General features: G+C 48.0%; 1 protein-coding gene across 1 annotated transcript in view; it reads left to right on the forward strand.

The window, feature by feature from the left end:
- The first annotated feature begins 5,429 nt into the window (after nt 1-5,429).
- Nucleotides 5,430-15,162, forward strand: part of angpt1 (angiopoietin 1) — a 41,422-nt gene continuing 31,689 nt past the window's right edge. Inside the window, exon 1 of the mRNA XM_047019743.1 lies at nt 5,430-6,518. Within this exon, the coding sequence (XP_046875699.1) occupies nt 6,138-6,518 (381 nt within the window). The 5' untranslated portion in view covers nt 5,430-6,137. The remainder of the gene's footprint in view (nt 6,519-15,162) is intronic.

The following is a 15,162-nucleotide window of genomic DNA, read 5'->3' on the forward strand; positions in this document are numbered from 1 at the left end:
ACAGTTAGCTTTTGGGGAACTACACTCTGCCTGCTATGGTTGGGAGGCAGGAATAGGCCAAAGGCTGAGAGCCATAAGTGGACACATTTACGTCTGTGTGTGTGTGTGTGTTCTCCTCCACATACTCACAAACACACTCTGACTTGATACTGTGATACTGTGGGTGTTGTTTATTCCATAAGCGGTCTGAGTGTTTGGAAGGGTGGGGTGGGGGGGGCATGATGTCATGATGCTTTCCCATGTTCGGTCGAGCAGGGGCCATTAGCACAGACGAATATACAACATGACAAATGGCGGCGTGCTGGTAGGGTTGGAGATGAAGAACACAGACATTGCTTGCCAAAGGAGAAATTAGCCGAGTAAAGTAAGAAGATATGGCAGCGCTCCATCCTTGTCTGTCTGATGTATGAGGTTGGCCCGCGCATCCGATGACTGACGATGACGAAGGGGACTTCATCAGCGACTTTGGGGAGCATAGATCACGGTTCCGTCTAATGGGGGTTCCAAGCATCGCTGCTAAATGAGCCAGAGCAAATTGAGGCCGCAATGCTATCTTCTCCCAACAGAGGATTGGGTTACATGGCTGATAGCATGGAGGAGGACTAACAGACAGCAGGACTGGGCGCGTTAGGCAGACAGGCAGACCAATCAAACCCCGAGATTCTCTGGTATCGATGACGGGAATGAGGTTCTTGAAAAGGATCATGGAAATGTTGGTGTCTAATCTGGGGAATGCCGTGATATCATGAAAGGGCATCATTGTTTATCAGGTGGCAGCTCTTTGGTCTTCCAGCTCTCAGGGGACGATGAAGCCTGACCCAAAAGTGTCACTCCATCTAACATGGCAAGAGTCTAAGCTACAAAACTAGATGCTGCTGTGTGAGGGGATAAACTGTGTCCACTGATGCTCCGTACACAGCCCGTGTTAGCCCCTGCCCCCACGCCCTGTTAGCCCCTGCCCCCACACTCGTGTTAGCCCCTGCCCCCACACTCGTGTTAGCCCTTGCCCCCACGCTCGTGTTAGCCCCTGCCCCCACGCTCGTGTTAGCCCCTGCCCCCACACTCGTGTTAGCCCCTGCCCCCACGCTCGTGTTAGCCCCTGCCCCCACGCTCGTGTTAGCCCCTGCCCCATGCTCCTGTTAGCCCCTGCCCCCACGCTCGTGTTAGCCCCTGCCCCCACGCTCGTGTTAGCCCCTGCCCCCCCACTCGTGTTAGCCCCTGCCCCCCCGCTCTTTCTGCTTGTGGAGATAGCAGCCCTAAAACCCTGGCCTGCTGTTGGGCACCAGGCTGATCGGAAGATTACACAAACTAACTGCTACAAGGGGATCTAAACAAGAGAAGGTAAGTGCAGTGATTGTCTCCGCTTGACTTAACCACGTGGAGATCCTTCCAACTAGTTTGGTGCTTACACAGGGTCAGTCAACCTGCTGATTGCAAAAAAGAAATGGAGGCTTACATTACACATGGAACACTTCAATGTGACAAACCTGATCAAAAGGATTGGGTGGATGAACTTGTGAATGGTGCAGACGCACTAAGAATATCGTCTCAGGATATTTCAGTCTCAGAGTCGTTTTTGTCATGAATGGTGGCCATGAATGACCTATTAGCAAATTGTATCCATACTGTAATATACAGGGGGAACCACTGTGTTCTCACTGTAAATCACTGATGTATACATGAAACGTGTTATACACAATGATCACAGTAACATACATCCCCAGCATCCCTGTATTGCTTTATAAATGGCCAGACTGTAATATACAGGGGGGGAACCACTTTCCTTGGGCCTACAGACATTCTATGTACTGCAAGAATTCACGTTTTTTTTTAGGTGGGAAAATAATAAATCAATAATTGTAATAGATATATATGAGAGAGAATATAAGTACTCAATCAGCTTCTAAGAACCACACGTCTTTAACACACATATTTCTCCAACTTTCCGACCACGAGCTTTCGTTTCCTGGATTAATGAATGTTTTGTCTTCCAGTTTTCAATGTTAGCATATCCCTAGGCCATATTCAAAAGGTGTTATCAGGCATGTAAAAATGTCAAGAAATTCATTTTCACTTTTGCTGTTTTGTATTTGTCTTGGCGACCCAGTTCCAGATCTTCTGAATCTTCACAGCAGAAAGTGCTGGTAGGTTTCCATGTCCCCATCAGTTACTCATACCTTCCATTCCCGCTTTGACACTGCCACATTTGAGCAATCAACTCTAGGACAAGAGGAAATCGCATCCTCAATCAAGGGTTCATGTTAAAGACCACTGTGATGTGATTGACAGGCAAGAATGTTCTGTACCTTTCCTTTAAACTTGTGCTGAACTTCTCGCATGCTAGCATGGATGGGGTGGGTGGAGGGATGGAGGAGGCTACTGTGACAGGGGACAGAGCCCAGTGCCCCCTGGCGAATGGTGTTGAGTTCGTCGTCAGACTCGGAGCAGGATAACGAGGAATGGCAGCCGGCTCAGGCTAATGGCCTAGGGGTGTCACTCCTCAAGCCCGTCTCACCCTGATGACATCACCCCTGCAGGCATGTGCCACAGCAGGCTGTTTAGAGAATCCATCAAGACATCTGCTACAGCAGGAGTGGGTCCAAGGTGCAGGGGGACAGACTAAACATACCAGACCCTCCCTCCAGCTCTCTCTCTCAGCTCCAGGCCTGTCCCCGCTCTCTTGATCCCTTTCAGCTCCAGGAAGCGTTTAACCATGGTGATGGTGAGACAACCTGGAACAAGGTGAATCTGTTTGGGTGTCTGCTTTGTTTCCTGTCTCCTCTAGTCTTTATCTCTCTTTAAAAAGGAGTGGAGTGCGCAGTTATTTTGGCACATAGGCTTTCATTTTTGAATTTCTTCCTGGGGAAATTTGTTATCTTTATTGGTTGCCTCAAGGACGTCTGTGAATAGATTTAAACTCTGAGCTTATTAGACCATGTCCCAGTTGAAGGACCCTTATGGATTAAGTTGTAGATTAGGACAATTCTCCCACCTCTGAACACACACACACACCTGGATTAGCATAGACAAACATAATGTGTGCAAACCCAACATCATTCTCATAGCTCATTCGCTCAGTGTGAAAAATGAAGTCATCTCAGTGAGGGGAAACACAGCCATTGCGTGTGTGTGTGTGTGTGTGCGTGTGTGTCCATGCCTGCATGTGTGTGTGTGCATGGTGTCTCTTTGAGGCCCTAACAGACTCTAATGGCCCTAATGCAGGGTCTTTCAGTCAGAGTTGGGAATATGACAGGTCTGGCCCCTGGGCCCCAAACAGAGAATACCCTGGCCCTGACCCACATTAGCACTTGCAAATGCGCCACACAGATGCCCCTTTAATATGGGATGGCTGGCTCAAGTTCAGCATTGCCATGACAAACTAAGAGGGATTGGGCCTAAAGCACTGCTGTGTGCTCACATTGGTGCCCTGAGTGGATTGCACAACCATGTAATTAATGCACATTTGCCTTGTTAAAGGAAGGGGTAAATACTAAGGGTGTGAAGCTATTGAAGCTGGCCTGAATGAGTAGCTTACGTGTCTTTTAGGGCACTAAGACTGAGTGGAATGGAACTCTCCCTCTGCTCTTTTTCTTGAAAATTTGAATTCTCAGTTTTGACTTTTCAGTCCTGACAGGCCCTCTACAATATCTTCCCAGAATTTATGCTCGGGCAATCATTTGGAATTGCAACACGTGTTCAAGGTCAAGTGGCAGCCGAATAAACGTTGAATTGAGACATAAGTGATGTCTCAACCCTTGGTAGGCTGGGTTTGGACAGCAGGAGGAACACAGGCCAGGTTCCCATCAGATTGGCTGCAGCTCTGAGGTCTCTGAGGTCTGATGCTAGCCATGCAGGCTTAACTGTCACTGGTTAGGCGATTATCACATGCAGTCAGACTGGGGGTTGGGTTGTAAGACTCACTTGGGAAGGCAACGGTTAAAGAATGGCTGTATTCTCTTCTCTTGAAAGTGAGTTTGTTTTCTCATGTAGAAAAAAAAAAAAGAAAGAAAAAAGGTCAACGTTTACATTCCAGCGAGAATTCAGATCAGAGATTACGCAATTTAATTAAGATGCTGTAAATATGAACAGCTTGTGTGTTTCCTACCACAGATCCACAACTGCTGTTTGCTGTGAAAAGACACAGGCTGTGCCAGGAATATGCTGGACTTTGCTGACATGAGAGGAAGCCATTTCTAAAAAGGAAACAAACTGGATCATATTTAACACTTGATTGAGTATATGAAGTGTGGTAATTCAGACAGAGGTCTGTACAGTCCGTGCGAAGTGAATAAGTACCACGATACAGTAGTTTGATTTACTTCATCATAACTGACATTGGTGTATTCAAATTTCCACTGTATTGCTCAATGATGTTTCTTACAGACTCACGGCACATTAGGATACGGTAACAGGCGGCCATATTTCAGGAGAGCAGCGTAGTATGTCAGCCGTAGTTTAGAGTTCCCAGAAATGTTTGCACATGCTTTTTGTCTTGGGTAGCCTGAGTTATTCTGAGGGTTTGTTATCTTGGGACTCCTCAATGCATGAATTCACACACACCCCTTCTCCCCCACACAGCAGGACGAACATCATGCAGCCCCCACTATCACACAGTCCACATACTCCATCACACGCGGCAGGGTGTTTTGGATCACAAGGAAGTGATGAAGCTCTGGATGAAGATAGAGCCCATCCTGTAGACCTTGGATGGTACAGTGACTGTCTAGAACAGGACCTGACCCGTGACCCCTGACCCTTGACTCCTAGGTCTCTCACCACTGCAGTCCCCAGGCCTGGCTTCCTGTCAGCAAAGGAGACATTCCTGCTGTATCAACTCATTCTTGGATTTCAGTTTTGTTTTCCTGAAAACATGGAGAGCTCTCTCATATTGGGTTTTTGACAGAAACTGCAGTTCTACACCATATTGTGTCTGTAATAGGGGGAACAGAAAACATTAGGTACTGTTTATCTTTCCTTGGTATTATAGGGTATGTTGACAGTTGATGTAACAAAAGGAACAACATGTCTAGAGAGTGTCATTTCGAGTCAGATCTTATTTTATGAGCTTTGCTTTTATTGAAAAGAGAAGAAGTGTAAGAAAACATTTTGATTCCTTCATCTGTTGCAAGATGGGTGAGAATAAAAGAGAATGGAATAGAGATGAGATTAAACTTCTCAATGAAAAATATGCTCTTACCTGAGTAACAGCATTGTAAATGCAAGTATTACATAATAACAACCTGACCAATGTGTGTGTGTGTGTGTGTGTGTGTGTGTGTGTATAGCAGAGGGAGACAGGAACAGACAGCAATTGAGCGTACAGGGGCAGGGCTACCACACAAGTCTGAGGTCAGAGAGCCTGTAAACCGATCCTCTTTGCCTGAGCACATCCTCTGTGCTGGGGTCCCTCTGCATACACACACACACACACACACACTTGGCCACACACACACATTCCTTCCTTTGCACTCTGCGAGGGGGAAGGCGGAGAGTGTGCTGGAAGTTTGGTTCTGTTCCTCACTGAGCCTCACTCACTCCAGTCTCTCTCACACACACACACACACAACTACAGGGAAACCGGCAGAGAGAGAGCGAGAGGGAGGAGGACGAGCAACGACACCGAGGGAGGTCTGACGACACACACCACAGGCACTGCCGCTTGCTATTTAATACGCATTCAAATATACTGTACATGCACACACACTCGCTACGTCAGTTTACTGGACAACGATATCCTCACCGTGCAACACCGCAGCACAAGAGCGCTGACGGACTTTTCAACAGAGAAGCGCAGGATCCGGCACGTCCGCGTGTGTGTGTGTGTGTTTGTGTATGTAACGAGAGAGAGAGCGTGTGGAAGTGGATGTGAGCACGCCGGAGATGCCCTCCAGACGTTCACCAGGCAGGAGGTCCAGCGCCAGGATGGACGAGACACGCTCCACGTCAACGGTGTTTCTCACAGCCTTCTGATCCCATACCGGACCCCAAAACACTGACAACCCCCCACCCCCCCACCCCCCACCCCCCACGGATCAACTGGTCCCTCCGAACACAGACAGAACCAAGACAAGGACGTCGCTTTTTAACCTTCACAACCCCCCCCCCCCCCCCCCCCCCCCCCAAACCAACCCGGTGTTATGTTGCGGCACATGTACGCCTGCCATTTGCTCTTATTGGCAGCTCTGCTGTTGGCGGTTGGCAGCAGTGGCGGGGAGCAGCGGAGAGGGGCGGAGGGCAGTGCCAGCAGCGCGGGGCAGGGCGGCGCAGGTGGGGGCAGCAGCTCGGGCAGCAGCAACAACCGGAGGTACCACAGGGTGCAGCATGGACAGTGCACCTACACCTTCATCCTGCCTGAGGGCGAGGGCAACGGAGGCTCCTGCAGGGAGGGGAAAACGGGCGCCGTTCACAACGCCAACGCGCTCCAGAGGGACGCGCCGCCGCTCGAACCCGACCTCTCCACCCAGAAGATCCAACACCTGGAGCACGTGATGGAGAACTACACCCAATGGCTGCAGAAGGTAAGATATGGAGCTGGCGTTGTGAGGCGCCGATTTGAACGTGTCTTCAGACTCTTTTTGTCCACGCGTCTGCGTGTGTTTTGGTGGCTGTTTAGCAGACGTTAAGGGATGTCAGGTTGTGCTGTGGTCATGTCTGGGGGTGTTGTTTGTTAAGGTGTCTTCGTAAGAACTTCTGTTGGATGTGTGAGTCACTGAGTGTCGAGAGCATTATTTTTTATTGTGGTCATCTCAAAGTGCCTAGAGTTTTTGTCAAGGACAGATCTATGGTTTACTGGTTGGAACATTTGTTTATTATGGCAAAAAAAATTATCTCTGTGGAATAGACAGGACAAATACAAACTCTCTCTTAAAACTCTTTATAAACTTGAATATCAAGTCTTACAGACAACAATAAGGCTGGTTAAAATACATGCCCTGTTTTCACATGCAGAAATACCAGATGTTCACAAAATAATTGACCTCTACAAAGTAGTTTCACAATTATAAAGAATATGTAAGTGTTTGCATGAACTGCGCTTGTGTTTCCCTCTTCACCCCGAGCAAATTCCTCACATTGCCAGTTCCGTTCCGTAATATGGCTGTCACAAAGCGCTATTGGTTATTTGTCAGTCATCCACAGTTCTCAAGTGCGCTGTCTTTTTAACGACAGGAAGTCAGACAGAGACCCATGGGACAGACTAAAAGAGAGAGAGGGGGAGGAAGAGAGAGAGAGAAAGACAGACAGGGGGGAGAAAGCTCCCTCTATATACTTTCTCCCTCCATACCATTAGTCCATCTTCTGAAGATAGAGAGACAGCAACATGGTGTTGTCATCACTAACAGTAATGTCACAGTACAAAGAAGAGTGCACTGAATGATGAGTATACATGAGGTGCAAAGTGCAGTCCAACAGTTGAAAGCACAGAGAACCTATGGATTTAAAGCACTAAACTTGGCACTGTCAGCAATGTCAGGCTAAAAGGTTTGAAGCATTTGAGAATATTGGGGGGCAATGCACAATAACACATCTGAAAGAGAAAGAACATTCAGAAAAAATTGCATTTAGACTATACTTTTACTAATTGATTTGAAAAACTTTGTCTAATTTCTCTTAATATTTTTATTGTATTTAAAGAAATACATTATTTGGAGAGTGCCGTGGTCTGGTGTTTCCCATTTTTTAAGGTAACAAGAGTTGAAATTAATATAAACCTTTGGTAATGATGAGACATTGTATTACTGAGCATGGACAGTGAGACCACTTTATTTATTTATGAATTCAGATAGGTGTTTATCCTTATGAATATGGTTTCGCTGTGATGTTAATGACTTAAGAGTTGTGAGGTCATGGCTGATAGCATTTGGCAGCAGAGTTGCTTTCTTAAGATTTGAGACTCCGCGTCTCCAAGGAGCGAGGCTATCTCCCTGAAATGAATACATGAATCAAATAAACATACGCTAAATTCGGAAAACCAGCTATGCTGTACTTTTCACAATATTGTTACTCTCAAATAAGATTAGGGGGGGGCAATCTGTGATAAATTGCTTTAAGTGTAATCGTTTATTTTTGTCTGTAAAAAAGTTGGCATGGGGCGAACAAATAAATGCCCTTGTACAATGCACAATGGATTTGATGGATTACTCTGGAATTGTGGCATTAATTGACCTGAACCTTGTCGATATTCGTTAGCTCGCTGTGGGCTCGTTAGCAACCCGAGTGGCCCCATTAAAATGGTTAGGGGCTGCAGTTTCCAAACAGTTGGTGTATTAGTGCTTTTCATCCAAGTTCAGGTTGACAGAAAGCGTAATTAATGAGGGGCTGCCTATACGTTGTTACAGGGAGCTACAGAGTGAATTGCAAAGTGAATCACGTGGAAGTCTGTTCACATCAGCTACACCTTTGGTGTCATAGTTTAGCAAAAGATCTGACCACTGGGGCACATTTTCGTGGCTTTTTGGCCAGATTCTTTATTTTTAAATCACCATGTCATCTGTTGTTTGGAAAGAGATATTTGTCTGAGACTTTAAGCAAGCGCTCCAAATGTCTGTAAGGGATAGCCGATGTAGCAAAGAGAATTCTGGGTGTTCCTGTAGGTTCTTCCGATGGAGCGTGGGTGTCAGCTGCAGTCATGGGTGAAACAACACTCGTTTTATCTTTGTTCATTCCCAACGTTCTTCACCAGTCTGCGATTCCACAAATGATACTATAAAAACAGGCAAGCGGGAAAATTTGCAGACTGGAGTTTTGACGAATGAGAGCTTTAGAAACACAATTCCTCACATTTGAGACTGGGAGCACTGGGAGCATCTGCCATCACCCATGATGCCATCATGTTTCTTCCCTGACACCCCAGAGTTCTCCACACACCACAGACATTATGTGGAGGCAAAGAAATAAACATGTCTGATACACCCGTGTCTTAACACATAACACTGAAAGCTTGATACTATAAAATTAGTATTTCCCCTCAAAATGTAGGGCAATTCTCTCTTTTAAAAGTACAAAAGAGAAAAAAAGGAAATGCTGCAGTAATATCACCAGCAGAACTGGAACAGACATATTGAGAGGCAGGCCTCAAGCACACAGTGATCATTCCCCCTTGACTAGCATCAGGACACAGTTAACATCAGACAGAATATGAATTGCCCTATCCTAGTCAGCCCATCTGTCTCAATAACACACATACAGATGGCTTGTCAAAGGGAGAGCAGGCCCCAATACTACCCCAGCCACCCCTGATGAAAGCTTCCACACAGGACATCCTCCTACTACTTGCAATGCATGGGTACTGGTGGAGGGTGGTGGGGGGAGGAGGGTTGGAGATGGTGGAGGGGGGGGGGGGGGGGGGGGCAGCTAGTGAGGGACACATTAACCATGCTGGGGTCTCCCCCTTCATGGAATTCAATTCACCCAGAGCAGAGCAGGTCCTGATAACATTCCTGTCCAGTCAAAGGTGCTGTCTGTTTGACCAAGGATTACCTCCCCAGCAGCCCTGGTAAGAAAAAGAGAGAACTGGATGAAATTGCCTCTGATTTTTGAGAATGTGTTGCCGTAAACTAGCCACTCAAGGCATGGTACACCCCCTATCTCTGCTCCAATGGCCCTCTGGCAAGTTAGTGCAGATAGAGCTTAAGGAACAGTTCACTCAAATAAAAAATGTTGATAAAACATGCAAATGCATATTTAACATGGACTGTTTAACTTTAATGAACTAATGTGGAAATGAATATTCAAGGTCAATTCATGAAGTTTTTACATGGGACTGAGATCATCAGCCACAGGATATGTTTTTAAGATGTCCTTTCCACTTTCTAGTCTTTCAAGGACAGATGAAACTAAGGCTAAGGTCTGCACCACGGAGCCAAAAAGAGGCCTCTTCTCGTAAAACTGGGAATGATAGATGTTCACACGCTTGCTCTTAGTGGAGTCAGTAGAACGTGGAACTCTAGGCCCATGGATCTTGGAAAGGAAAGCATCCGCCAAACTAAGCTGTTGAATTACAGGAGGAGAGTGGATATCTGTGCTATCATGTCCCTGCGAAATTCAAATTGTTCTGCCGTAGTCTGAACATGGTGATTATAATCTCTACAAATATTAGTATGCCCAATAGAAGACTATAACAGCCACCCTCCTCCGCATACACACACACACAAGCCCCAATATGGTAATTTGGTTGAAGCATGAGGATCTTTTTAAGCTATCATGCTATCTGAGGGCCACACAACATGACTGGGGAACCAAAGAAAGAGCTGGCTATTTCAGGGACCGCTTCCTTTCTATCAAAGTTTGTTTTTGCTGATAATGCAAGCCAACACTAACAATCGGATGATGCAGAGCGCTGGTGGACCCGCAACAGACTAAAAAGCTCTTCCTTCCTGTCCCCCCGAACTTAAGACCATGGAAATAGCAGAAGAAACTGTTCTACAGCTGTCCTCTGAAAGATTCATCTTTGCATTGCAATGATGAACTCGTTTTGCACAGACAATAGAAAACAAGCTATGCCACAGTATTTCCACATGGATGTGAACATCGAGGCTGACATTGTTAATGTTTCTGACATTCAGGAAAAGGGGCGTTTAGTGTTTTTGTCACAGTCAATATGGCAGCACTCTTTGTACCAAGCTCTTTCTCCAGAAGTAATATTTCAACGCAGTCGTTAGCTCAGAAAGCCATTAGACATCTTGATGTTAGACAGAAAGGCCTCCTTAACTCTGAGTGCCAGGGGTTACGAAACCAGGATGAATGAGGGAGTACATTTTGGTGATAATTTTGCCCGTGGCAGTCTTGACTCAGTTAGCATCATGCATGCAAGCAGTTCCACTTCCTGCATTCGCTTAATGAATCTCCCCAGTGGGTGCCTCAGCACAGGATTTATTCAGCTTTAATTGGAATATTATTTTTGTATTTGGCTAGGTGTGTCTGGCATTTATTATGCTCCCAGCTTCAAACTTTCCTCTTCCTCAGCTCTCCTCACCAGGCCTTGTATGCGTGGAATAAATTGAGAATTTCCTGAAATATGTTTGCGTATCTGTGGACCCTCAGGCAGATTAATTTATTAAAAAGTTCTAATTTGTCTTCTTTAGATGACATAAGGTATTCAAACTAAAGGCTCGACATGGTGGTGCTCAGGTGGGTACAAGGCCTTTTTCACAAACTCCCTCAAGGAACGGATATCTACATTTAGAGAGATGCATAGCTTCTGAGAGATAGTGTACAATACATCTTTAGCACTGTGGTACGAGTGAACTACTATGACTCAAACATGAGAAACTGTAGAAACTATTCCCACATTGTTAAATAACAAACAATGCAACAAATCTGACTGCTCAAAATACTCAAAAAATGCTTAAATCTTTCATGTGCTCAGGAGCACATAAAGGATGTTAAAATAATCCACTAGCAGCATGTTACAACTGAGTTGGAAAGTCAGAGTATTGATAAGGAGTACTGTTGGTATGATGAACATACATGAATTCACTTTCTAAGTCTCTCGCTGTCTGTCTCCCATCCATATGATGAGAACCCCTTCCAACTTCAATTCAGTCCTGTGAAATTCCACCACTTCCACCAAAGTCTGCCTTTATACAAAGATGTCAGTTGAACAGCCGACAGATGTGTGTCTTCCAGACACAGCCGTCACAGGAAGAACATTTATGGATTCCTTTAGCCTTTTTTTGCTACGGGACAGAACACAGCAAATATAGGAACAGAAGGTTAAGCCTGCATGTCCATCTCTTTCTGAGTTCAGCACTAAAGTTTTATCCTCACAAACTCCTCTTCAATTTGACAATTATTAATCTGGGACAGATAAGGATAACTGCAAGGAGTCATGGGAAATTCCTGAAGCATCCCCATACACTGAACCCCTTCACCTCCCCTTTCCGTCCCTCGCCTCCCCCTCTTCCACACCCCCTGCCACAGATGTTGTCTTGTGAGTGGCTTTGTCTGTCAGCGCTTGTGAAGCTCGCCAAGAGTCCAGAGGACGCCGCTTTAAGTTATCTGGAGTTCAGCTCCTCCATCTGCCCTATGATCACCAATCAAAACATCGTAAGAAGCGGATGAAAGAGAGTAGACGGAGACTTGAAGTTAAAACAGAGAGAGAGGTTTGGAATCAAACTCAGCAGAATATTGGAGAGCTAGTCAAAGGGCCTTATGGGGGAAAATGTGGAGAAGAAAGCTAGGGAGAAGATAGAGGGAGAGGAGGACCAAGTGGCAGATACTGGGTGACACAGATATAGAGTTTCACATCTTCACAGACAGGGTTAGATTCTGAAGTGACTAATACTGGAACTGGAAGCTCCCCTATCTCAACTTGAGTGTCTCTGTTGGGAGAGGAGCCTGATATCTCCTGCCTCCGTGTCACATTTGAAAATGACCTCAGTAATTGATCGTCTCTTCTGCCTCAGAGTGGGGGAGGAAGGGTTGTTGGAGAGCCGGAGGATGAAAGAGCTTTTGTAGTCCATATCTGCTGATGTATTAGCTCTGTGAGTATCAGAAGCAGCCATTTTATGGTAGGAGGGTTGGAGACGTTTTCGTAAGGCCGGCCTGCTCAGTCCCTCTCAGCTGTGGGTGGGTTTGCTTTTGTGCCTGCTATGCATTGGGTCCCCCGGCTCAGAGGGTTTAGATCTGAGACTGGTGTGACACTTTGTCTCCTTTCACACACATGCGCACACACACACACACACACAGCTCTGGAGAACATCTCACCCTTGTCCAGTGTTGTGTTTGGCCTTTCTGGGACCCAAGCCAGGCTTCTCACATTCCACACAATACCAAGGCTGCAGCTGGCACAAGCAAGCAGAGATAATTGGTGAAGATGCAGATAGAGTGCCTGGGCCCAAACTCTCACCTTGTCATAAGATATTATATATAGCACACGTACTTAAAATAGACAACTCCCACCTCCGGGAGAGCTTCGATCATGTCTCGGGGGGGGCCGGGGACATTGAGTCCGAATGGGCCATGTTCCGGGCCTCCATTGTTGAGGCGGCTGACCGGAGCTGCGGCCGCAGGGCGGTCGGTGCATGTCGCGGCGGTAACCCTCGGACCCGGTGGTGGACTCCGGAGGTGAGGGATGCCGTCAAGCTGAAGAAGGAGGCCTATCGGACTTTATTGGCTGGTAGGACTCCAGAGGCAGCTGATGTGTACCGGCAGGCCAAGCGGAACGCGGCTTTGGCGGTCGCGGAGGCAAAAACCCGGGCATGGGAGGAGTTCGGCGAGGCCATGGAGAATGACTTCCGAACGGCTTCAAAAAGGTTCTGGACCACCATCCGGCGGCTCAGGAGGGGGAAGCAGTGCTCTGTCAACACTGTATACGGTGGGGATGGTGCGCTGCTGACCTCGACGGGGGACGTCCTGGATCGGTGGAAGGAATACTTCGAAGACCTCCTTAATTCCACCAACACGCTTTCCGACGTGGAGGCAGAGTCTGGGGACATCGGGGGGGGCCCTTCTATCTCTGGGGCTGAGGTCGCCGAGGTGGTTGAAAAGCTCCGCGGTGGCAGGGCCCCTGGGGTGGATGAGGTCCGCCCGGAGTTCCTTAAGGCTCTGGATGTTGTAGGGCTGTCTTGGTTGACACGACTCTGCAACATCGCGTGGACATCGGGGACAGTGCCTCTGGACTGGCAGACCGGGGTGGTGGTTCCCCTCTTTAAAAAGGGGGACCGGAGGGTGTGCTCCAACTTTAGGGGGATCACACTCCTCAGCCTCCCTGGGAAAGTCTATTCAGGGGTCCTGGAGAGGAGGGTCCGTCGGATTGTCGAACCTCGGATTCAGGAGGAGCAATGTGGTTTTCGTCCTGGCCGTGGAACAGTGGACCAGCTTTATACCCTCCGCGGAGTCCTGGAGGGTACATGGGAGTTCGCCCAACCAGTCTACACATGTTTTGTGGATTTGGAAAAGGCGTTCGACCGTGTCCCTCGGGGGCTCATGTGGGGGGTGCTCCGAGAGTACGGGGTACCGGATTTCCTGATCGGGGCTGTCCGGTCCCTGTACGACCGGTGCCAGAGTTTGGTCCGCATTGCCGGTAGTAAGTCGAACTTGTTTCCGGTGAGGGTTGGACTCCGCCAGGGCTGCCCTATGTCACCGATTCTGTTCATTACCTATATGGACAGAATTTCTAGGCGCAGCCAGGGTGTTGAGGGGGTCCGGTTTGGTGACCTCAGGATCGGGTCGCTGCTTTTTGCGGATGATGTGGTCCTGTTGGCTTCATCGGGCCGTGACCTTCAGCTCTCACTGGAGCGGTTCGCAACCGAATGTGAAGCGGCTGGGATGCGAATCAGCACCTCCAAATCTGAGGCCATGGTAATCGACCGGAAAAGGGTGGAGTGCCATCTCCGGGTCGGGGAGGAGATCCTGAACCAAGCGGAGGAGTTCAAGTATCTCGGGGTCTTGTTCACGAGTGAGGGAAGAATGGAGCGCGAGGTCGACAGGCGGATCGGTGCGGCGTCCGCAGTGATGCGGGCTCTGCATCGGTCCGTCGTGGTGAAGAAGGAGCTGAGTCGAAAGGCGAAGCTCTCTATTTACCAGTCGATCTACGTTCCTACCCTCACCTATGGTCACGAACTATGGGTAGTGACCGAAAGAACGAGATCGCGAATACAAGCGGCCGAAATGAGCTTTCTCCGTAGGGTGTCCGGGCTCTCCCTTAGAGATAGGGTGAGAAGCTCGGTCATCCGGGAGGGGCTCAGAGTAGAACCGCTGCTCCTCCGCGTCGAGAGGAGCCAGCTGAGGTGGCTCGGGCATCTGATTAGGATGCCTCCTGGACGCCTCCCTGGTGAGGTGTTCCGGGCACGTCCCACTGGGAAGAGGCCCCGGGGAAGACCCAGGACACGCTGGAGGGACTATGTCTCTCAGCTGGCCTGGGAACGCCTTGGGGTCCCCCAGGAAGAGCTGGCGGAAGTGGCCGGGGGGAGGGAAGTCTGGGCCTCCCTGCTTAGGTCGCTGCCCCCGCGACCCGATCCCCGGACAAGCGGCAGATGATGACGATGATGATGATGATGACTTAAAATAGGAGTTCAGTCCTTACATCAGCCTTTTGCTCTCCAGAAACACAGGGGTGGAACACTACAACTTTTATTAGTGCATCCCTTTTCACTTGCAATGTCAGAGAGGGCTTCAAATATGCCCATAGAACTAGAACTAAACCAATCTAAACCCTCAAGC

Source organism: Hypomesus transpacificus, chromosome 4 (genome assembly GCF_021917145.1).
Source record: "Hypomesus transpacificus isolate Combined female chromosome 4, fHypTra1, whole genome shotgun sequence".
NCBI lineage: Eukaryota > Metazoa > Chordata > Actinopteri > Osmeriformes > Osmeridae > Hypomesus > Hypomesus transpacificus.